We start from the raw sequence: 25,325 nt of genomic DNA, 5'->3' as shown, positions 1-25,325 counted from the left end.
GCTCAGCATATTTTCAGGTTCACCCAGAGATGAAGAATCTGGTTGACATATTTGCCGTGTAGGACATCTGCTTGTGCCCACACTGGGTAGATTTGAAATGGCAGAAAGGACTGTCTTAGGATAAGAAGGGTCACCACCACCTCCAGCCCCAAAGTATCAGCCACCTCTTCCAACAAGCCCTTTAATAACTCAGAGCAGTGCAGCCAGAGAATAAAGTAAAATGACCCCCCTGAAATAACAACTCATTTCACTGCACAATAGTACCTCCAGGGGAAAGATGAAAAGAGAATAAGCCAGAAGTGACAGATGTTACATCTCTTACTGTACTGATACTGATTTTAGGGGGATAAAGATAGCATAAGAACCCATACTGAGCAGAGCAGACATGCATCACCTAAAGCCTTATTCTTCCTGTTTTGAATACAATATCTGAGGCAGAGAAAAAGATGCCTTACAAAGACTAACACACCCTCCTGATCCACCTCTCTTTTTTGCTTAACATGAGCCTATTTTACTGGTTTTTTTTTTATTGTTGTTTTAACACCTTCTGCCTTCAGAGTCCCCATGATGTGCGTGCACGCACACAGAAGAGCCATCCTGTCTTTCAGTGACATTTGCCCAGGGTTGGTTTTATGGATGACAGGACTTTTATAGGACAAATATTCAACACTTGAGTCTTCGTTTCCACTATTCAGTGACCTACATTATGGAGATGTGGTGGGGGGAGGCTGCTAGGGAATTACTTCAGGTCCATTTATATAAGATACCTAGGACATAAATCTATGCCTTTCCTGTTGAAAGTACAAAATGTCAAGGGAAAAATATTCCTGCTGAACAAGAGCAATGCCAAGTACGCCAAGAGGCTGCCATGTCCCCCCCCCACTGTCACACACCCCTTTCTAATTTGCTGGAGGGACAGAGGAGACCTAAGAGTCTCCCTGCTCCCTTACGAGGTGACACAGCCCCTCCTGCCATACTTGGTGGCTCCAGGAGGAACCCTGTGCACGTCAGGAAGAGAGAATTCTCCCCCAAACCAGCAAACAGACCCACGGCGCAATATTAATACATCCATGCATGCCCTGGCATTTGGGAAGCGTGTTTGTGCCTAGGCCTTATGTTCATAATTACCACAGCAGTAATGAATCTTGATGAATCAGTAATGACCTTCAAAAGCACACTGAAACTATTTCAGCTTCCCCTTAATCGGGTAATGAAGTCATACAAAACGGCAGAATTTCTTTTACGATGCTAAATAAGGCTGATCCCAAACGCTAGTTTTTCTTCCCCGTTTCTGCTTTTCTTGAGTGTTACGGGACAGTAAATTTAAGAGCTGACATAATTCATCACTGCCTGCAGAAATTGTGACGAGCTTATAGGTACAGCCATCTAATGGATGTTTCCAATAAATCCCATCAATTTCGCAAATTATTCCCTAGCAAGTACAGATAATATAGTGGTTACTGGCTGCCAGATGGGCGATGCATGGCTGCACAAACGTCACTGTCCACTTCACCCTGGCAAGCAGGTAACAAAGTTTGCATGCAACTGCCATCCATCATACCAAACTCAGCTCTTTCCCTGTAATAATTCTCTCAGTTCTTTACCCGTTAGTAAGATCTCAGAATCCCTGACCGGTGGGTGTTGGAAGGGACCCCTCTGGAGCTCACCCCGTCCCACTCCCTGCTGGAGCAGGCACCCCCAGAGCAGGGGCACAGGGCCGCGTTCAGGCGGGGGGTGAATGTCTCCAGGGAAGGGACCCCACAGCCTCTCTGGGCAGCCTGTGCCCCTGCTCTGGCACCCGCACAGGGAAGGGGTTTGTCCTCATGTTCAGGGGGAACTTCCCGTGTTCCAGCTTGTGCCTGTGGCCCCTTGGCCTGGCGTTGGGCACCGCTGAAAAGAGCCCGGCCCCATCCCCCTGACACCCGCCCTGCAGGTATTTATAAGCACTGATGAGATCCCCCCTCAGCCTTCTCTTCTCCAGGCTGAACAGACCCAGGTCTCTCAGCCTTTCCTCACAAGGGAGATGCTCCAGCCCCTGATCACCTTGGCAGCTCTGCGCTGGCCTTGCTCCAGCAGTTCCCTGTCCTTCTGAAACTGGGAGGCCCAGAACTGGACGCAGCCCCCCAGATGTGGTCTTACCAGGGCAGAGTAACTCCCCTGCGTCTCCTTCTTGCCTTCTTGGAAGATGGGCTAAAATTTCAGATTCTCCTTAGGTTACCACGATTTTTCAAAGATAACAAAGTGGCCTTGAAGTGACACTGGCCACGTCCCTTAAATACCTCCTATCCAGTCCCATGGGCTTACATACGTTCATTTTGCCTAAGTGGCCCCAACTCACTCACATGGCTTTACTTCCCAGCCTCCTACCCAAACCGCAGGTCAATCCTGTCTCATCTCCCTGTTGTACATAATATTCTTCATTAAACCCTTTCAGGGGGCAAACCTTGCAGGCTCATGTCAGAAGCAGTGCAGCGCTCAGATGGGATCCATGGTACCAGTATCGTACTGAAGATGGAGGGCACGTTCATGTATTGAAATCTAAACAATAACTTCTTTTAAAAGAGATTGTTTAGACGTGACATGTACTTGCAAAGCATTACTGATGTAAAATTTGGAGAATAGGAATGTGGATATACGCTTTGAGGAAAAAGCGTGCTTTTAATCTTTTTGAAAAAGTGGAAAGCATATACTTGAACGTTTTTAGTAAAAAGGGGTCAGACGATGTGTATTAAACATTTTCTTTCCACGCTATAAAAATGTTTTCCAGTGTGTTCTTTGTCATCTTACTTCTAAACGGCATGTATCGCGTGCCTTACCGCAGTGAATAACAAGCACAGTCTCAGGAAAAGCACAGCAACGCTCCGTATGAAAGGCAGGATGGATAGTAGATATAATCCTGGCACTATTTGCCTCTGCATTTTAACATAAAGTAGTGTTCTGAAAACAGAAATGCCTTTTTTTCCCCCCCCTTTTCTGCAGAAATCAACCAGCAACAACTTTTTGTTGTTGTTGTAACTAATTTTTGGCAGGAAAAAATCCTGCATTCAGAATGTTTTCTAGATTGTTTTATTAACATGGATTATCTCACTTATTAAATTCAGCTAATAGGGGGAAAAGTCTATGAAATCTATTGGTTACAAACCAGCTTTTAGCAATGAGATAAAGAAAAGCAGGCAATTACTATTGTGTTACATATCCCTACTCCATAGTCAGACCAACAAGATATTTATCATCAGTCCAAGTAATAGCCATGGCCCTAGCTCATCAAAGAGAGAGGCATTTCCATCACTGATCTGGAAATACATACACTAGATACCTTAAATTTTTTCTTATTGGGAATCGCGTGATTCACTAACATGCAATGCGTAATCTTCAGGGGGGAAAAAAGCTCCTCCTTGTGTACTTGGCACTCACTGTTCGATTAGAGTGGCTGGATGGATTCAGTTTGGTTGACGTAACACCCTCCTGTTTCTCCTTGTAATTTCCCACCAGCTATTTTTTCATGCCTCTGGATGCCTTGAAGTCCTAAATAAAGGCCAAAGACCTTTTATAGAAGCAATAACTTTTCTGACAGTAAAAGAGAGCTTGCCTGGGTAAATCAGACATTACTGTGTTCTCGGGAGAGTGCACCACATGCCACTTGTTCAGGTTTCTATTCATTAATCAAAGCAACTCAGCCCCTGATCTGGGGTCTGCCTAGATACCTCCATGGTGAGAAGTGCTCTGCATATACCCCTCTTTTTCCTATGAGTCAAGGAAATCCATCGTTTGGCTATATCGAAGTAAAACTGGCATCAAAGAAAGCCCCCTTACCTGTACTGCTGGAGATGTTGACGTCAATGCTGATATCCGATATGCCACCTCCCTTCAGAGATGCAACGCACGTGTATGTCCCAAAGTCAGTGAATTTCAAGTCAATGATGTCCAGGTTTGTGGTGCCAGGTGAAACATCCGGGTCAGTCTGTGTGATGACCATCCTTTCAGAGCTTCGCAAGGGACGTCCGTTTTTAAACCAGCTGAACGTAAGCTCTTCAGAAGGGATGGCTTCTACCTGGCAGGAGATCTTCACCTCTCGCCCAATCTGGATGTTGTCGTCTTTGTGATATGGGTCAGGGGTGATCCAAAAACGTCCTTTTTTTAAGGCTGAAATATGCAAAACAAAAAAAAGTTTACTATAATAAAATACCAGTTTTGCATATTCGGACTTTGCATAGATATATTATGCTCAGGTTTCACTTATGCCTGCGTATGATTTTAACAGATCCTGTAGCGATAGGACAAGGAGTAAAGGTTTTAAACTGAAAAAAACGTAGATTCAGACTAGATCTAAGGAAGAAATTTTTTACAATGAGGGTGGTGAGTGGCCGGGGTTGCCCAGAGAGGCAGTAGATGCCCCATCCCTGGAAACATCCAAGGCCAGGTTGGACAGGGCTCTGAGTGACCTGATCTAGTTGAAGATGTCCCTGCTCATGGCAGGGGGTTGGACTAGATGGCCTCTAAAGGCCCCTTCCCACTTAAACCATTCTATGATGCTCAGGATGTCACCGAAGGTTCCAATACACACATTTAGCACATGGTTAATTTTCTGAAGGATCAGGTCTTAATGAAACATCATCACAGATTATGCATTGCTAAAGTACTTGTCATTTCCAAAATGAAAAATAGGAAGTCACAGCACCTAAATTAGGCTGAGCTGCTGACAACTGAAGAGTAACCACAATAATTCATGAGTCTTCAGTGTTTGTTACATGTCTCTGGACGTATTTACAAGCCCTTCCTAACCCCGTGCTACCAGAGCAGCGAGAAAAGAGAAAATAGAGATATCAACCTAACACCACTAATAAAACCAGTAGCGTCTTTTCCAATCTCCCTGAAAACAAACACGGCCATGCAAAATAGCTTTGTGCCAGCTGGTTAATTGAGAAATGGTAAGCACACGCCCGAGGCTACAGCCTGCCCTGGTTTACACCCCCTGCTCCTTCCCTGTGGCAGCCTGGAGGGCTCCCTCCGTGCCCGCAGCTGCCCGGGGGCAGGCTGCCCTACCCCACCGAACAGCAGAGCGGCAGCGGCCGGCTGCCCTGCCTTGTTCAGGTGGGGAAACTGCTGCCAGCCCTGAAAGGGAAGGGGGCTGAAAGTGCGTCTTTAGGCCTTAGCAATGGTCAATGGCAAAAAAACGCTCTTCTGATATACATATATGTACCTATATAACCACGCGGCAGAGCCTGTCATGAGCACCTTGGTTGCGCTTCCCTGGGCTGGGTCTTGTTGGAGGAGGAAAACCCATCCCGTACTTGCAGGAGCAACCTGAGGCTGAAGGTTGCTCACACAACCGAGAGAAGAACCTTATCACTCAGAGAGGCTGTGTGTCCCAAGGATCTCTCTACCTGCATCCAAAACTATTCAAGCCTGCAATACACAGTCAATTAATTCTCTAAACCACAGCAAAGCAGAGGTAAGGTAGTCTTAGTGTTTCAGACGGGAACCCCAAGGCAGAAGAGTCTTTTGAGGCCATTTCAAAGGCAGGCTCAGTGCTCAGCAGTGTCCTACCCCGACGCGGGGGCACAGCCATTCTGGAAAACACCATTCCCCATCATCTTCCCGGCAAGACCAGCACCTTTTACTAGTATTCCCTCATCAATCTGCTGCACAAGAGCAAAATAATACTGCAATCCACTAATGTGATTTTTTGTTCCTTGTCGCACTTTAAATGAGCATAAAACTATCCAGAAACTATCATCATTTACATCAATAAAATGATTGCTCCAAAGGAGTGTTGGTATGGTACTTAGTTTTGGAAGAGTGCCTCAGAATCAGCCATTAAGTCCTTCAAATACACATATATTTTGATGTACTGAATATAAAATGCTACTTATACAATCCCAAGATCCCTCTCCCTCTATATATGCGGGCATAAGTATGTATGTATGTTTATATACGCTGTCTCCAAATGGAAAGTCCCACAAGGAAGATGCTGGTTAGAAACGTTACAAGCAAACGCCCAGGTTGAATGGGAGCACTGAAAGACAAACATTTAAATCCACTATTTCTTGTCATTGTGCTGACTTCTACTGAGGAAAAGCTGCCCTGTTGTCCCCTCCTGCTCCGTCTGCCCCCCCATCCACGTGGAGCAGTTGAGTAAAGGACCCATTTGCTGCACTCTCGTGTCTGGCCTCACACATGTACACGCTTACAGCCGATGAAGTCACCAACGGCAAGGGTTACGAGCTGAAAACCCTCCTGGATCCCACACTTTGGGTAAGACGTACTTTTCTTTTGCTGCACACAGCAAGTGTAACAACTTCAAATGGAAATAGATGTATGAGGCACCAAGTATGCTAAGAAAGCACAGTGTGTCAGCTCCTTACATCTCTACAAGCAGTGAAAATGCTAATTTAGACTCAATTTTCTTAGCCCGGTAGCTCCTTGAACAAAACAACTCTTTGGAGCTTGCAAATGCCATGCTGAATTAGCACTTTCGCGACTTTGAAAAGAATCAACATTTAATTAATAATTAAGAGTTTTTCTCAACGTGGGAAAAGCAGCACAAAATCTGGCTACTTGTGGGGACCCCCCTCACACATGGTGTGAGAAATTTCTTCCACTGAGGAAGCCAGCCCTTCTTATCCGAGAAAAACTGTTACATTTGCTGTGCACAGATCAGGTGTGGCGTGAGAGGCCTTTGTCTGGGTGCCGCTGTTTAGTTGTAAATGTGTCTTCAAGAACCCAAGCGGTTGATGGGTTTTTAAGAATTCATTATTCTTTCGTTCATTTAGGAAAGCTTTGTGAGTTTTATCAAGATTACTTTTGCACCAAAATGCACTGGCCTTTACTGAGCATCCCTTCTCGTTCCCTTTTAAAAGCTGCAGACGGTTCCTCAGGAAGCCCAATGAACACACGCTTCGGTTCAAGAGGATGAGTCGCACATTGTGTGACAGCTGGAAAGTGCCAAAACAAGTAACTTTGAAACACAAGCTGAACTTTTTTTCTTTGAAGAATGGAAGAACAAACAACGCTTACGTACACAAAACCAGTAAATATATTATGCAAATAGTTTTCAGAGAGGGAAAAGGAAAAAATAACTCATGATGAGCATGATGAGCAGCATATTTCAAACAGAATTAGTTGCTAATAAACTCAACAAACTATTTTTATTTCTTAATTCTTCTCTTTTCTTTCAAGTGCTCATACAGACCATTTCAGCAGTTTCTCATTCCTATAAAGGAACGGCAAGATCTAATAGAAAATTCACATTAACTTTCATCTGTCCCATGTTACAGCTAGTGCCACAATACTGTCTGCAAGCTAAGATAAGGGGTACAGAACCTCAAACTTTGGGCCATAAACCACTTCATGGGCCAGGAAGGGCACCGCTCTGGCTCATAGACTGAATTACAAAAACAACTATGTTCTGTGGCTGTTGCTCTGTTGCTTCTTGGTTTGGTTTTACACCGACTGAGTGTGAGGTACAAGAAGTAACTGGGCTGGATCATCCAGTGTCCTGATCTGCTACAGCAAACTCTAACCACCAAAGGACTGTGCAGAACATACACCTGACCTAAGTATTCTTCTGTGCGGCCAAATACGAGGAGTCCTGTTTCAGCTGCGATAGAGTTAATTTTCTTCATAATAGCTAGTATGGGGCTGAAATTTGGATTTGTGCTAAAAACAGTGCCGACAATGTGGAGATGTTTTAGTTGTTGCTCAGCAGTGCTTACACCGGTCAGGGACTTTTTCAGCTTCCCGGGCTCTGCCGGGTGCACAAGGGGTTGGGAGGGGACATGGCCAGGACAGTGACCCCAGCTGACCCCAGGGGTGTCCCACACCACATGGCGTCATGCTCAGCGTATAGAGCTGGGGGAAGGAGGAGGAAAGGGGTGACGTTGGGAGCGATGGCGTTGGCCTTCCCCAGTCACCGTTAGGTGTGATGGAGCCCTGCTGTCCTGGGGATGGCTGAGCACCCACCTGCCCAGGGGAAGGAGGGAATGAATTCCATGGTTTGCTTTGCTTCATGCATGGCTTTTGCTTTTCCCTGTTAAACTGTCTTTATTTCAACCCATGAGTTTTCTCACTTTTACCCTTCCGATTCTCTCCCCCGTCCCACCGGGGGAGCGAGCAAGCAGCTGTTGCTGACTGGGGCTAAACCACGACATCAGAGGAGGGCTGTAACTCCGGGCACTACATGGAAAAGGTAAGGGAGTCTCTAGAAGTTCTGAAGTGAAGGAAAAAGTCTCTTTGCTCTATTCCCCAAACAAAACCTCTTAACGTCTCTTAAGCCATATGAATGTACACAGTATATTCATCAATAACAGCCATGAAATCCCCACATCAAACAATCCAACAACTGTGTAACTACAGCCTATGGTTGAAAGTCAATGTACTGTTTTTATAACCCCATTCTCCAAGACTTCACAAACTGCACAGCTATTGGCATTTTCTTCTGTTACCAACAAAATCAGCAAAAAATTTTACTTTAATATACAGTGTCTTTTCAGAGTTAAGTAAGATGTTTAAACAACCCGTATCTGTAAATCCCTAATCTCGCTTGGCACCAGAATAAACACAGTGATCTCTACAATTAACCTGTGTATCTTGGAATTTCTAGTGTGACACCAAAGCACATTAAAATCACCATCCGTGCCTGGAAGAAGTCCCCAAGAAACCAACCACAGGTGCCCAAAGACGTCCGACAGCTGCAGGCACCTGGAGCCAGAGGACAACGGGAGCAGGGAGCAGCATGGGGCCATGATGGGCAGACGTGCTTCTCTCTGACCTGGAGCTATGGCCAGAATTGCCCTAGATGCGATAGTGCTGAACTGCTCAATATTTGACGCAGAAGCAGTCCAAAAACTACAGTGCCTCTCACTGGAATTCCTGGTGGGTTTGCTGTACCGTTCATTTTCAAGGATGAAAAGCACTGTGGTACATCTTAGGAACTAGAGATCTTTTGTAGGAAGCGGAAATTGAACCTCGATCTCCCACTTCAGACTGATGAGTCTCCGAATCTCTTCACGTACTAGAAAATTCCTCACCTACAAGGTCAGAACCCTTCTGAGCAGATGAATGACTCTCAGGTACACTGCAGTGGAGAAGAGGACTGTGTAAGTCAGAGTTTAGGACAGCCTTGGCTGGCAGAGACAGGAGGGACTGGGATGACCCTGCTCAGGTCTTTGAAAGAAAAATTATTACAACAATGAAGGGCCCCATTAAGCTAGTCTCAGACCCAGCACTAACAGGGTTGCCCTTGGCAAAGCGACATGGGGTCGGTAGACCTCTCCAGAGTGACCCTGCCTTCAGCAGCCTTGGGTATACAAAGCTGCTTCTTGCAGGCAAGAGTGTGTAGTCTTAGCTTTGCATAGGCTGGATGTGGTCTCCAAAAAGACTTCAGACCTGCCTGGTTTACACTGTGTGTCATGTATCAACCTCTTGGGAACACCTGAGCTGAGGCTGGTACAAAGCCACCAAGTAATGGAAAACTGATTCCTGTATATATTCTGCCCACGGGTTTTGCATGCGTGGCCAAGCCCCATAAAACAGTGGTTCGGGTCATCCTCATGTGTAGGTTCTTGGACAGTAATTCCCAGGCATCCTCCTAAACCGTCAAGTATGTTATTTATTCCTTGCATTATCAGTTACATTTGAGGCGTCATTGCAAGGTTTCCACGGGGTTAGATATAGCAAATTAAAGAGACCCAGGGTTAACCAGCAGAATGGGGGATATGGTGCTGCAGGCACGCTAACCACAGCAGCGTCCCAGCAGAGATTTCAGAACCTAATCAACACACAGGGCTACAAAATAGCAGCAAATGTGCAAATAAGTCTGTAACTGCACTTTGAGACTCAGGAAAGTGCCAGTCTTTCTCCAAAGAGGCCCCAGAGAATTGTGATGTGATCAAATAATCAAAGATGAAACAATTTTTGTCCTCAAACTCCTCACAAAACCGTCTTTGCCCTCCCTCATTAATTACATTTCAAAGTAATAAAATGCATTTCAGTATCTCAACTCAGGTCTATTTGTGTTTGCCGATGTTCGTGTCTGCAGCAACAGGAACATGAAGTAGCAGAACTGTGCAAATTACTGATTTTAACCTTGACTGAGCCGCTGAATGCCACATGAGGTCCAACCTCTGTGCACTCACCAGAAGTGGCTTCAACTAATTCTGATTTTCCCCTTTCACATTTTGCTAAGGCTCGTGAGCAGTTTTGTTTTAACCTGTTCCCAGCGAACAAGATGAGAACGTCACCTGAGAACCTGCCAAGCAGATGTAAAGATTTGCATGTGTCTTGGAGCACCACAAGTGCAGTCTGGAGGTTTGGTGAACTCAGCTTGCCACTTGTTTCCGAGCCTCCAGCACTGGCGTTTTATCAAGCGTGTGCCAATACATTCATCTCCAGATCCAGCTCATTGCCAGGATCTTCCAATAATGCTGGCGTCCTGTGTTTCAGCTGCATCCCCTGGGTCAGGCAAGACAGCGCTCCCTTCCTACTGCTCGGATGTTAGTGACCTCTAACGCTTCCTTTTCACATGCATGAAAAAGAGTTTGTGCTAATTGGAAAGATTCTTGACTTTATTTTTAAGGCAAATGGCCCGCAGAGAAGGAGCAAGGGAAAGACCAAAGATCTGATCCAAAGTTCACCACAGTGAATGATGGTCTTTCCATGTCTTCTGTGTGCTTTGGATTAAGTGCTTTGCCTTGACTTCTGTTTCACATCAAAAGAAATAAGCAGAAAAAGGACCGTGGGAACAGCTTGCTTGGAAAATGAGCCGCAAAACCCAGCTTCATTCTCTAGAAACTCCAGTCTGTTAATCCAGACATAGGCTGCTTGCTTTAAAAGACTGAGAAGCAACTCTCCACGTTACTGCTGTGATCTTTGTACCAAAAGATGATTACTGGGATGATTCACTGGTTCTTGAGAGAAAGATATAAGGCAGGCGGCGGGTAAAGAAATTCAGCTCTTATCACCAGCTCTTGCTTCAATCATACCAGGTCCCTCATCTCCTTAGAGCCTTACAGATGGGAAAAGCAATCCTGCTTTCACAAACTGCAATTCAAAAGATTCACAGCCTTACAACAAAGATTTTAGATAGTCCCTAAAAGACTTGTAAAGCGTATTCATAAACCTAAACCTTTTTCGTAATCTGTCAAGACATCTTGAGAAGCCAACTTTTCTCATTGCATCCTGTTGCTCATACTTGTAGTCTTTGCTGGTTCCCAGATTTTGTAGAGGAAAATAAAAACTCAACTTCCTTCCCCTCAAGGAGCCATTCGCTGATTTTTCTGGCGGCTGTGGAGGTGCCAGACACAGCTCACCTGTGCCTGGCCAGGTTTAAGGAACCAGCTTTGTAATACAGAATTTCAGGAATAAATAAATACAGCAGTTGGTTAAACACATGAGCTCAACATACAGAATGGATGCGTTTAATTTTTGTGGTGCAAGCACCTGGATCTGGTTTGGTGGATTCCATGACTGAGGCATGATCTTTACAAAATCAGAAGTATCCCATCACTGAGAAATATGGAAAAAAATAAAGTCACTTGGCTCGCTGTCATTAAAGGCACACAAAAATGTATGGTGGTACATCAAGAGATGTTTTACTGCAGGAATTCTGAATTATTCATGCTCCCATGAAACAGCCCGATTCAAACCTCAAACAGCAGAGAACAAGGCACGTTTCAACTTACGCCATTACTCTGATGCACTGTTTCCGTGACCTGAGCTTTGCCGTATTGCAACGGCACACATAACTGCAAAGCAACCACAGACTGGAACAAATATGCAGATCTTCTGTTAAGTGAAAAGAAGATCTGTGTTTGAGTTGGGGGATCACAGGCCACCAGCTGACCAGGAGCCTGCAACACTGGCCGCCCGTGAGACAGGGACCGCCCCACCACGCTCCCTTGCAACGCAGGCAAACAACAAAACAAATATTAATACCTCTCGACTCTTTCTCAGCCACCTGCTTGTCAAAGCCACCATCCAACACCTACGCGACTGGGCTGGCTTTCAGGTTTGTTTGCCTGAATGATTAAATGAACGAAGGTATGAAAGGAAGGAATCCGCTCCAGCGCCACGCCTTGGCCACTGCAGTGCAGCCCACGTTGTGTGGTTTATGTACTTTTACGTGAAAGCCCGGCATAAATGGATCTCTGTACCAAAAAAAAAAGTCATTCCCACTACGAAAGACTCATTGAAATCGTTCTCTATTGTTTCATTCTTCATTACCAAGTCTACCTCTATCAAATCAATAGAAGCAAAATAAAAGTTCCTATCGTAAGCTCCAAAAAACACAAAGTCTTTGTTTATTTTAGCCATGGGCAGCTGCATTTTCTTCACTGTTCTACAAGACTACCTTAAACTACATTATCAAACAGCTAAGCTGAGTAGAAACAATTTAACTACTGTCCAAAATATCCTTCTCCCTGGCGAATATCACAGTGTAGTCCATTAAACATCGTTCTGTTAAATTAAAATACATTTTTGACGTTATTTTGTATATATGGAACACTGAAAACTCAGATTTGCTTTTGTCAACCAGCAAAATATTCGAAAGCAAAATAATAAAAGGAAAATCATTCAGTATTATAGCCTTCTAGCGTAATTCTAAAACAGAAGAGCAAAATCACACTCCACGTAACAAAGTTTGCCAGTTCCAGCTCTCCATAATGATCGATTATAGGGTTTATAACACCTGTACAGCCTGCCCATCAATTCTGGACACCGATGAGCCTACTCTGAAGTGTCTTGCACATAATCACTTCTGTTCCTTTCCGATGAATGACTACTGTCCGTCACACCCAGCACTGTTACGGCCACGCAATCATGTATGGAAAATTTCAGAACCGAACAGGAGACGCCATTTACAAACCGAATCCTTTCTCAGGCCACGCTTTTCTGTGAACATCGCGGCCACCTCAACACCCGATGAAAAGCAATGCCTCAGCTTAGCTTTACGTCCAAACATACCTAAGGTCCAACCTGGACATGTGCTTCATGCCATGCTAAAATGAAGCAACCTGTAGCCAGGTCAGGGATAGAAAACTTTGCTCCAGTGAAACTGGACCTCATGATGTGTTGGTGGGTTTGAGTTTGGAGCAGGGTGTGAATCTTGGATAATAAAGAATACGAAATGTTACCAATGGGGTGCAGATGCTGAAATGGTTGGAGAAAAACCTCTGTGTCCAGCTGGTGCTTTAAGAAGTCAATTTTCCAAACAGCAAGAGAAATAAGATTAATGGATTTGAAGGAATAATATAAACAGAAGGAAAACAGGGAAAAAAAAAAACCCAACATCCAAATTCAGAGTCACTTAAAGAAGATACATTTAAGAAAGGGTAAAAATATATGGTTAAAGGCTCATACATCTGCTGGTCACTAATTAAAATAACGGATAAAGATAAGAAGAGCTGCAGTTCATGGTTCCATCTGCAGTTCCTCATTGTCATCGTGCACTGAGCGCTTCTAATTAGACAGCACGCCAGCAGCAAATGGAGCTGCTCAAGCAGCCGCCTTGGGTGCCTGAGCTCTTCCCTCCCGTTATGCCAAGGTTTCTGCGAGCCCCTGTTTCCTCCTTCCACTGTTCACCGTTGATTTCTTGTGCTATTCGAACACTCAGCTACTATAATCCCACTGTTTTGTGGGTGGTTTTTTTTTTTTTTAATCAAAGGGTGATTGCGAAGCAACAGACACCTCTTTCCACCCAGATTTTGCTTTATGTCTCTGAGCTACCTTGAAAACCAGGCTGCACCACAGATCGATCTCTCTCTAGGGTGTTTAAACTGGGTCTCAAATAATCTCGTGGCAGATGTGGCCTGGCAGGGTCTGCAAATTCACCATACAGACCAAATCAGTGCACTTTTCAATGTCTTTCAGTAAGAGCTGTCACCCATCCTGGTCTTTCCTGAAACCAAACAAAGCAATAAACCCCCTCAAAACCACAAAATTGTGGAAATCTGCCAACACGTGCTTTGTCTTCCAGCCAGTTCACAGGACCTAGAAACTCCTAGAGTGACCACGTTGTATCCAGCCATGGGCTTCACCTTTTTCTCCTATAGAAATACTCAGCTGGGTGAAAAGAAAGTGGATGAGGCAGATCCCTCAACATCTTCTGCCTAGCACCGGCCCACAGAATGATTTGAATCAAATACCCAAAGCCCTGCCAGCTTGCCTGCACAGCAGTTGCATCTATTTTGTACTCTGTTATTCAGATTCATTCTTGGCTGGCGGGAGACCACCAGGTCTGCCAAAGTCAGCATCATACTGTTGTTTTATTTCTCCTCTAGCAGGGAAAGCTCTCTTACCTTATGGTTCGTCTCTATTACCCTGTAAAACCGGTCCAGTGTTGAGCTACAGAAAGTTTCTTATTCTGAAAGGAGGTCTGCACGTTTTGCTCAGAATTAAAACGTCCATCTAGCGTCAAAGATCACCCACGAGCTCTGCACAGAGCTAGCTTCGCCTGCGTTAGCAGCAAATAGTGCTATTTGATGTTTTCACATAAGAGAACGCTCTCCAGCAGAAGATGAGCCTGCCGAGCAAGCAGGCAGGGCGCACATTTTTTGGGTCATAAGGAGAAGATTAAAAAAATAGCATTACTACATAAACATTCACAGAGCCTTTAGGGAGAGTGCACCAGTGTTTGTTGACCAGTCTCAAAATACAAATTTCTTAAATATGGTATTTAGGACGCTGCAACATAATTTTGGAAAATATTATGCTGCCTGCATGTTCCCTTTAGTCACCTTCCTATCCAAAGACAGACTTCAAGTACAGACTTGATAAAAAAAGACACATATTCTCAGCATTTTACCAACAGTTCATTTTGCTTCTGTCAACATAGTTTTAGCTTAAAGTTTTTTAAACCTTAACTCTCAGTACCTATCAGAACAATTAAGTTGTCAAGCACCGTCTACTAGAGCATCTCCAAACTTTTTATATCAAGTAATTATTTGGCACTTACAAGACTAGATGCATTCACATTTTCAATTTAAATGCAAATACTGTGGAGAGATTTCAGGGTTTCTCTCTATTTTTATAAAAGCTTCTAATTTTTAAAAGAAAGGGATCTATTATTCTGGAGATGCCATGTGGCAGGTGTCTGTTTTCACGTGTGCTCTCGTTAATTAGCTCCTATTTCTTTCCCTGCTTTTCTTTTGAAGGAAGGGGAGGTGTATACTAGTCTGTAATGAAGAAGATTTCAGTTTACAAGATACTCGGTATATGATCCATTAAATAGATAAAGCCAAGATCAAAGTACGGGAAACACAGCATGGTTTCTCTTTTAACTGCTTTTCCAAGTAAATATTCAAGAGAAATAAGCATCGTCAGAAGAGCAAAGACACATAGGTTCATCGAAATGTTCAGGTGGGAAGGGAGCTCAGGAGGTTTCTAGCCAGATGAGCTGCTAAAGCAGGGCCAGATGTGAGCTCGGACCAGGTGGTTCGAGACTTGAAAACCTCCGGGGATGGAGACAGCACAACCTCCTGGCCCTGGTTCCCTGCTTGTGACAATCAGGAGCCGCCCCAGCGGTGTCACACCAGTATAAAGCTGATTTTTGGGCCAGAAACCGGTGTGTCCTGCCAGGGACCAGCACACAACACAGCCCCATCTGCTTGGTGGAAGGCTGCTTTCATCTCTGATTTTAAGCAGATACAGATGATAATTCAGATGCCTCAAGGTGGGTACATGAGGGTGAAACAGCAACAAATGAATGAAGGCTGACGAAACAGCAGTGGAGGCAAACCGGCAGCTGGCACTCAGTGCTTTTTGAAACCCCAAGCAGAAAAAAAGCGGGGGGAAAAGAACCCAACAAATTCCCTGTGTTACAAAATCTCATGCTGTTGCAGCGCGCCAAGCCAATGCACTGCCTGTGATCCCGGCCAGACCTGTGGGCTCAGGGCCGCCCCATCCCACAGACTGCCCATCTTACGGGCAAATGGGAACTTCACAAGCCCTGTCACAAGCCAGACAAGAATTGGGATATAAATTAAACAATTCAGAGAAGCTGACACAATCCCCAGCGGGCTGTGCACTTGCCAAATGAATTATAAATCCTCTGCACGCTACAGCTGGGTGTTTTCCAGGGCCAAGGCCTTTATAAAGTTTAATTCTTGTGCCAAAGCTGTAAAAAAAAATTAAAAAAATATCCTTACTGAGTTTTCTTGGATGCCCAAAAGTAATATATTGCAAATCTTCACTCTTCTTTTTGTCCACAAACTGCAAATGAAACTCAGCACACAGTACTTGCCTTTCTTCCAAAACCTAGAGCAAACTCCCGGTTCCCAAGGCTTTCACACCAGATTGTCCCCATCTCCTGCTTCCTGAGTGGCTCGAGAGCTTTATTCAGCTGCAGGATTTTGTTAGAGCCTGGATTTGTTCCAACATGGGATGTATTTCCCTTCAACACTTCAGTCTTATTCCACAGTTCAATGCCTCAAAAATTAATCAGGATCCTATAAAAGTTTCCAAAATGATTTGTCAGACTGGGCAGAGACCTACCAAACCCATTCACAGTTGCCTGATGCAATACAAGTAAGTAGCTTAAAACACGTTTCAAAGTCATCAAAGTATCTCGGTAACATCAGAACAAAACATCGTGCGCTGTTCTTCCTCCTCTCTTCTCTTCCTCTCCCTTCAGGATGAGACAAAACAAGTTCTTCTGCCAAAACTACAATGTTGTTCTGACTCCACAGACCTCAGTTGGTATTAATCAGCCAAGATCTAACACAATATTAAACTACGACACTATTCTCCTGCAGAAAAAAGTTATCATGCCTTAGTATTTAATAATTGTGAGCCAACCAGCGGTAAGGATCACTTTTTATCCTTGCCTCTAGTGAAGAACGTGTTTACCTGAAGCAGCCACCACGCAAGGATCAGAAGGAGAGACATCAGATGAATACCCCGCCTCTTGAAATCCCTCCTGATATCTCTTTAGAGATACGTGGTGCCCAACAGGCACCACGCCATGTTTTGCAGAGCAGCAAACTTATTTAAAAAATAAAATTCCTGTACACAGAAATGGTGGGAAGTCCTAATGAAAGGGCAGAAGAATCAACAAACCATCTACATTTTTACATGAAACCGTTTTATGAACTCGCCCGTGATACACTCCAGCCTGTGAGAGTGCGCTCATGCCTGAGCCTGCTATTGCAGATAATAAAAATAAATGGACTTATTAAACTCTGAGGCTCAACTTTTTTACACATTCATTCTCAGAGTTGTAAACTTTTAGGATAACGCACTGGTAACTTATGACTGTAGCAACACACTGGATGTGCTGTAAGATCGGGTTTTCTAGGCTAAAGTCTTTTCTCATTGAAATCCCATTTGCAGGCTGCGTGTCTTGGTGGAAGAATCAGAACTGGCTGGCCTTTTTTTGGGGGGGGGACTAAAGTATACTCCTGCTTTAAAGGCTAGAAGAGGCCCCAGGGAGACGCCTGCTCCCACAGGTGAGCTGCAAGGGCTGGCGTGGGGTGGGAGACCAGGCTGGTGCTCAGCCTCCAATTCACAGAGCTATTCTTCATCCTCACCCAGCCGCGGGGTCTCTCCCAAAGCTCATTTGCAAACACTTTTGAAAGCTCCATTTTACATCCCCCACTGGAAGAAGGTAGTTTGTCTTGCCCAACAAGACACAGCAGAAACTCAGCAAGGTGGTGAGTGCTGTTAAAACAAAGAGTTAAGTAAATTGCTTAAGGTTATGATAAAAAGAGCATACATTGGCATAACGCAAGAGGGAGGACAGGGAGGGTGCCCAGATGCCGTGGTGGCCCAGCAAAGGCAAAGGCCAGCCCTCCACCCTGGCACAGCGTTTGCAGAGCTTGCCTGATGCCATTCCGTAGCGATGCTGCTCTCAAGGGATGGCAAACCCACCACAGGCACGTTACGGTGGCAACGAGAGAGGACCTCAACACCAGAGCGGTGAGATATGGGAAGAGACTCCTGGGAAGAGCTGGAGGGTACTGGAAGAAAACTGTTGAAAAAATTGCAGGTGGAGTTGGTCATTTTAGGGGAAAAAAAAAATAAATAAGGATTATACAAAAGATAAGATGAGATGAGATGAAATGGATGCTTGGGATCAGGCTGGATTCAATGAGCCAGGAGGGCCCTTCCAGTCCTACTCCAGAATATGAATTTCAAAACTTTGGCACTTTCATGAATTCACTCTTGCATTCTAGCCTGCCCCAAGGAAAGCACAACCATCAATGGATACTGAAAGCCAGCACAGGGGCTGCTGAATTTCCACCTTCCTGAGGCATCCCGAGGAGCTCGTGTCTGCCAGCCTCCCGCAGCACCACGCGCGACGAAGCTCCACGCGCCTGCACGGTCCCTCATTAGGAAGTCAACAGTGGTCGTCACTTCTGCGCGGTGTAGCAATGCCCGTTTTATGTATATGGACATTTGCCAAGGCCTTCGGCTTTCTCCAGCCGTGAAATAAGCACTACTATAATCAGTCTGCTGTGAGACCTTCCCAGAATACAGAGAGAGGGAAAAGAAGGAGGGGGAAAAAAAACCAACCCAGTTCTTCTGGTAGTTGCACAGAAAACCCAATATTTTAGACTTGGCACGCTGGAGCCGCATCCCCAACCAGCGCTCCCACCATCACAGATGACGCCAGCTAAGGATCACGCGCGTCAGAGAGGCGCCTCGCTTGGCCGCGGGCCAGCATCCAGCAGCTGCAAAACCGCCGGGTGACCCGCCGGGTGACGACTGTCACGGGCGCCGCCAAAACCCAATTTCCACCTTTTGGATAAAACGTGTGAGCCTTGCCTCTGCTCTGGCACGCAGCATCAGCCCGTGGGGGCCCCGCTCACATTGCAATTAGCAGCAGTGGAGGATCTTCCAGGGGTGACAGCAGAGGTGCTGATGTGTAACCAGACAGGCTTATTTTTATCCTTTACTTCACGTAACGGCTCCAAACCAACAAGGGGGATTCCTAAGAAAAAGCTCGGGGGTAAACAAAGCCGTTGCAGGGAAGCAGAAGTGTAAGCACGTGTGTGAGAGTGGGTAACGGTATTACCACATTACAGGACTTTTATTCTTTTTTTTTTTTAAATCAAATACAAAAGCAACAAAAATTTCATTTATTTCACAACCCGCGTCTTTTTTTTTCCCACCTTCTTTTTAGCAGTCACTACTACGCAGTTCACATACACTTTTTAAAAGACGTAATGGAATCGGTACTTCCAGCAATCTGGGTCTTAAAATGCATTTCCCCAGAGTGCTTTTTGTTCAGCAAAAGCTTTTGTGCTAATGTTGAGCACAGGTCATTTAAAATTATTATTTTCTATTTAAACTGAGAGGAAATCCCACCCCTTTGAATAACTCCAAACCCTATGTTTCCACTTCTCAGAAGGGAAAAGTCTCACAGAGTCACCTGGCACTAAAAAAATATCGCAGCTACGATGGAAGCGACGAACCGATCTGTTTAAAGAAGGTAATGGGAGAAGCTGATGATGAGGGAACAAAGCCGAGTTGGTGCACGCTGACACCCATCCAAATTCTGTGAAATCATTGCAGTGCTCCGGGCTTTAAGACCTGCAAAACATTTCTCTGGCTCTCCCTGTTTCCCAGCCTGATGCACGGGTGTCCTTCAAAGATGCTACCCAGCATTTTTGCGCTCTTATTGGATGGAGGAGCCACCTTACATCCTTCATCATCAAAAGCCTTTAATCCTTCGTTGACATACTGGTAGCTACAGAGAGATTTTCTTTTAATTTTCCCCTTTACGGTGTCTTTGGAGTATTTGTTCTTCTGTGCTCTCGTAATTCTGAGTACCCGGTTTGAGTCATGTTGAAAATGTGTAATTTTTCCAGAAGTCGTAGACGTATGATTATCTTGATTCCTGCCTCTTTTGACATTTCCAATTGTCACCCATAATCTGTATGGCATTGCGAGGATCATGCTTTTACGCAGTATCTTAAGGATTACAAGGCCAATATTACCATTTCTTTAATGCCTTTTGCTTCCCTCTCCAAATATGCCTCGAAGAGAGAATTTTAAAGGAGCAAAATAACCTCCAACAGCCAAGTCTAAAAGATCCTCAAGCTACAAGAGTTTCCTGGGACACGGGATAAGCTGGATGATCAACATCCCATGCCAGATCAAGGCAAGGAACGGAGCCTGAGGCCACATCACAGGTGAGGTCTCTAACTACTGAGCTCCTGGCAAGAAGGCGAAGTCCTCTCTGCATAGCTGTGGGTGCACGGGACAGGAGAAGTACCCGTATCACCGTGCGTCTTCGCCCAAGGGCTGTGAGGAAGCAAGGTTTTCCATTCGATTTTAACATGCAAGTGTGTGTGTGTGTTTTCTTCTTATTTTAATTAACAAAATATCCACAGGAAGAACGATTATCATTTACCTCTAGTTGAGACCAACAGAGATCTATAGTGACAAATTCACGATGAAAACAAAAGTATTTTGGGAGTGGGGGGGGAACTCAAAGAAGTGCAACAGATTTCCCCCGTCTTGGCCTTTATGAGATGATTTTGATTGCTTTAGAACAACATTTTATTGCTCTACCACGGAAAAGTCAGAAAAGCAGAACATCCTCCAAGCAAGCGCAGCAAAATACACACACGCCGGGCACGGAGGCTGTCACAAACTTTGTTTATCGAGAGGGGGTGTGTTGGATTTTCTACTTGAATTTTTTCTCCCCCCCTAAGAGAAGGATAAAACCATCAAGTTTTACTAGAATGAGAGGAGTCAAGATTCCCTTAAAGCTTCCTCTGCTTTCTAATGGTTTTGTCTAGAAACGTGTTACGGGAAGCTATTCTAATCATCAGTCTGAGAGCAGGATGCGAAGATGCCACTGATGAGAACACCCACCAATGCTCAAATGCTAGCAGCCTTGTAATCATTTAAAGAACTCATTAATGTAAAGTGAATACTCAGAAAGCAACTTTCATAATGAGAATTGGTGAGCAGCCAGCTTTGCTGAGATGAACGCATTTCTTCTTTCTCTGGTTTGACCCAAGACACCTTGATGGACAGCAACGTCTTTGACGGAATGAACGACCGTGCGTGCAGTTAAGCTGATAATGGCACTCCTTAAAACAGCTATGCTCCACAGACTTTCTCACTAAGATTTCAACAGGTAATCAGCACGTGGTCACTGGTTTGCCTCCGGCGAGCTCCTCTTCATAGCAAATGGAGGAAATGAAAGATCCCTGGAGGTATTTAAAAGAAGGGCAGACGTGGTGCTTGAGGAGATGGTTTAGTGGTGGGCTTGGCAGTGACAGGTTAGTGGTTAGACTCAATGATCTTAAGGGTCTTTTCCAACCTTAAGGATTCTATGATTCTAAGTCCGTACCTCTTAAGGAACGGCATGGCGGTGCTCAAAGCTAACTGTTAACGTTCACTAACTTATCTGAGAGCCAAAAGGGAAAGGCACTAACACAACAGCTCAGCAGGACAGGGACAAAAGGAGGACGGTTTGCAGCTAACTTGCTTAAGAAAGGGGTATCTTTAAAGGACGCTGCTTTATCTAAAAATGTTCATTTAACCGCTTAAGGAGGGAGCCTCTTCCCTCGGCAGCCGTGTGCAATGCCTGCTGTTTCGCAAGGGATCCGTGTTCATCCGAACCCACGAGCAAGCGCCCAGCTTATTTTCGTTGGAAGGATTTACAATTACTTTTACGTTATACAGGCCAAAAGAGGAAAAAATAAAAAGGAAAAAAAAAAATCCAAAGACTGTTACGACTAAATGGGCTCCTCGCTGCAACGGTAGCTGTAGTCTGGTTGTTTTAAGAACAAACATCTTCCGTGCCAATAATGCTCACTGGAAGGGGAGGAAATCAAGTAATGGTGGGAAAATGGAGAGCGTTATTAAATCCTTATGCATATGAGGGGGCTCCCAGGTAAACCCTGGAAGCTAGCAAAGGGAAAACAATGTGCTGAGACCATCAGTGGCACCTGCTATCCCAGCGCTCCTTCAGCAGCACACGGCAATTGCAGAAACTAGTTCTTTACAACGTGCAGAAGCGGAGAGCACGCATCACTAGCTATTTACGCCCTGGAGAAGCAGAGAACACTCATTACACAGCACTTCCACATTTTGTACCATCTCTCAGGTGATATATACTTTCCCCCAAGCCGTCATATCTGGTCATCTTGTCATTTCACTACAATTATCCCCCCTTTTTAAGAGTCTTAGAAAAGATTGATGGAGGAGCACGGGGCTGACCTGAATACGCCTCGGTGCCTCAACGCCTGATGCTGCTCTTTAAACACAGCCTCACCTGTTGCCTCTATTGCTTATCGAACCACATAATTTCTGACTTTCCAAAAGGACAGATTACTTTTGTTGCTCATTTATTTCCTTTTATTTGTTTCTTTTTAAAGGATTATCTCTGATTTTAGATTTTATTATTATTATTATTAAATGCGTGACGGTCATACGACATCATTCACAATGGGTTTGAAGTCAGGTGTGGTGGGCAGTCACGGACACGGGCAGTCAGCCACAAAGACAGGAAAGCACCCAGAAAAAAAGACAGGAGCTGCTGAGGGTGAGGTAGTACCCATGGAGTGAGGCACATACGATAAAGGCACGTTCAGATAAATGCACAGTGAAATTTAGCGAATTTTAAAGGGGAAAAAAAAGAATTCATCTGAGCCCTGATGATGCTTCGAGACAACTTTACATTTCTTTCTGGGTAAGGTTAGGGGATTATTGTCTAATCCTGGGACTGGTAGTCCACCTGACAGAAGATGTGAACCCCATTCACCAAATACTTCTCCCGCAAGGCTTAGATACTATTTCAAGTAAATACTCTCAGCTGCTGTGTGAAAAACCTGATACACAACAACAACAACAACGAGATGAAATAGAGAGAAGCAATGAGCTACAGGCAAAATGCTAAGAAATATATACACAAAGTCCAATCAAAACTCTGATACGCATTTCTCTCATATTTCACTCCTAAACTCAGCATCACTTTGAGTAAAGAGAAATCAACAGAGACCGGAATAAAGATTTTTTTTTTTCTTAATAGGCAGTTCTTTACCTTTAACAGAAATAATAAGGGGAAAATCATAGCAGGGAACAATGCACTGGGGCTAGAAGGGAGCTGTGCCTCATTTATTTAATGGGTCGTTCCTTGTTGTGGCCTCTTCTCAGAATTACAAGGGCCACACAGCAGAAAGGAAAAGAAAAAAAAGTCACCTCAAATGCTTTAATGATATTTTGTTCAATGTATTGCAGCTCCTAGGCATCTCATCAGCACCGTCTTCTATAAATAAAAATGTGAGGGCATATTATTATTACGCTATGACTCATGAAATTCGTATCTGCAAGGAGCTAGGGATGTTGGCTTTTCCTCTGGGCTCTCCAGTGCTGTCTGCTGGGTCAATTAAAACATCGAGATTCCCTTTCAGACAAAGCCTTTCCTCTCCCTCTGCTTATTCCAAGCGTGTTTCACTCGCGTCTCCCCTTCACCACCTCATCGCCATTGTAAAACACAGCAAATTAATGTCGATGCTATGTTCCTGAAACAAGACTGCTTTTGCCTCTTGACAACAAAACCCCTAAGCCAAATGTCAAAAATTCAAATGGAAATATAGTATTACAAATAAATCTGTGGACATCTCCTGATAAACTCCTGCAGACCTAGGCTGATGCAATGCCCTCTCCCTGACCCCCAGGACAGAAATAGCTTCTAATCCCTAGTCCTGCTAAAGAGCATGATATGTTGGGCAATAAGAAGTGAACAGAGGTTATGGCTCTCATAAAATATTCACACCACTGGCTCTTTATACAGCAGTTTCTCCTGAGTATGATTAATCACATGCTATTATTTAAAGTTCCTATAGCGTGGGAGTTTATGTTTCACTACCATTCACAGATTAGATTATAGAAAATTAGTTTCAGATTAACTGTTCGGTTCAGGTAGATTAATCCACTCCAATGATGCCTATCAGCCAATCGAAATCCTTCTGCAAACCAACTGGCCATGTCCCTGGGGTCATCCAGAAAGCGATAAACAACCGAGGAGAGTTTCTCTCCACCTGGCAGTAATTGTTCTGCAAGCACTCTTCTCTTTCTTTTATCTAAGACCAACATTTATCCTGCTATTTAGTATAATTAAAGCATAGGTATTAATCTAAAGCTCCTACCCAGGGAGCAGTCGTCTGATGGCAGCAGATTCACAGCATGCACAACAACCTTAATTTCAATAACATGTTCAGCTGATGAGGAGGAAGAAAAGGGTGAAGTAGGTAAGGGCATCTGCAGGAGCTCAGGATGCATTCACTGCCAAGACAGCGTGGGCAGGGCATCAGCACAGGCAATGCCCAGAAGATGTGGTGTCCTTTGACGATCGTTTGTCTCCAGTTTGGATGGGGAACCTGCTGCATCTTCACAATACAAAGGGGCACCACGCCACCGTTGCTCTGGCTAAGGGGTTTGAGCCCAGCACAAGAGCCACTGGCTATTTGAAGGCAACACTTCATCTCAGACACTATCAGAAATGACCAGAAACACATCTGGAAACACAGGACACTACCATGCGAACGTTGCTATCCTGCCAGATTAGGATTCAATTAATCTTCCAAGACAAAGGTCAAGAGTTTGCCAGCTCAGCTTACCTCTTACGATGATGTTGGTGGACTTTTTCGCAGGATTTCCAACATTGTTATTGGCGATGCAACTGTACGTGCCAGCGTCTTCTGACGTGATGGCAGGTATCGTTAGAGTGCCACCGTTCAGGACCGTCTTCTCGGGCAGGATGCTGGCAGACCTCACCCACGTCAGGCTAGGGGCTGGCTCCCCTCCCGTTGTCACACAGACTAAGGTGACCGCTTCTCCAGGGTTCACCACTATCGGGTCATCCACAAGAAGCTTAATTGAAGGGGATGCTGCAAAACACAAGAGGAAGAGAGAGGTCTAGCGGGGCTATGGCTGTGGTATTGCTCGCTCCTGACAAGCACACTCAAGCCAACCGAGATGAGGGAAGGCACTTCAGCTACGGCGCTCTTCGCCCAACTGCGTGCCCTCCGAGAGGGGTGCTCCCCATCCTGAGGCTCCCCCTGACACCACATTTCTCACCCTGCTCAGTCATCATCTTTCGCCTTGCTGTCAAACTGCAGATGAGGATTTATGTACGGACATCCCTGCGGCTGTGCTTGGGAAGTAATGTATAATGTGCGGGACAGGTGCCAGCACACTGGATTTTAAACCCTGGAAGAAAGGAATTAGTAACAATCTTATTTGGCATGGAAAGCGTGTTCTCTTTGAGTCAGATCCTACCCATTGAAAACCAGTCCCCTTAATCCCCCCACCTCCCCGATGAACTCCATGGGATCTGGCTGCCAACTGAGATGAATTTGTAGAGT

At 44.8% G+C, this 25,325-nt stretch overlaps 1 protein-coding gene across 1 annotated transcript in view; it reads right to left on the bottom strand.

Moving 5' to 3' along the window:
* MDGA2 (MAM domain containing glycosylphosphatidylinositol anchor 2) overlaps positions 1–25,325 on the bottom strand; it is a 398,250-nt gene that overhangs the window by 142,829 nt on the left and 230,096 nt on the right. The window contains exons 6-7 of the mRNA XM_075104400.1: positions 24,579–24,848; positions 3,814–4,143 (exon numbers count right to left, since the gene is read on the bottom strand). Of these exons, the coding sequence (XP_074960501.1) occupies positions 3,814–4,143; positions 24,579–24,848 (600 nt within the window). The remainder of the gene's footprint in view (positions 1–3,813; positions 4,144–24,578; positions 24,849–25,325) is intronic.

Source organism: Phalacrocorax aristotelis, chromosome 9 (assembly GCF_949628215.1).
Source record: "Phalacrocorax aristotelis chromosome 9, bGulAri2.1, whole genome shotgun sequence".
NCBI classification, from domain to species: domain Eukaryota; kingdom Metazoa; phylum Chordata; class Aves; order Suliformes; family Phalacrocoracidae; genus Phalacrocorax; species Phalacrocorax aristotelis.
The sequence above is the reverse complement of the archived record's forward strand: the minus strand, read 5'-3'. Positions and strand labels throughout refer to the sequence as shown.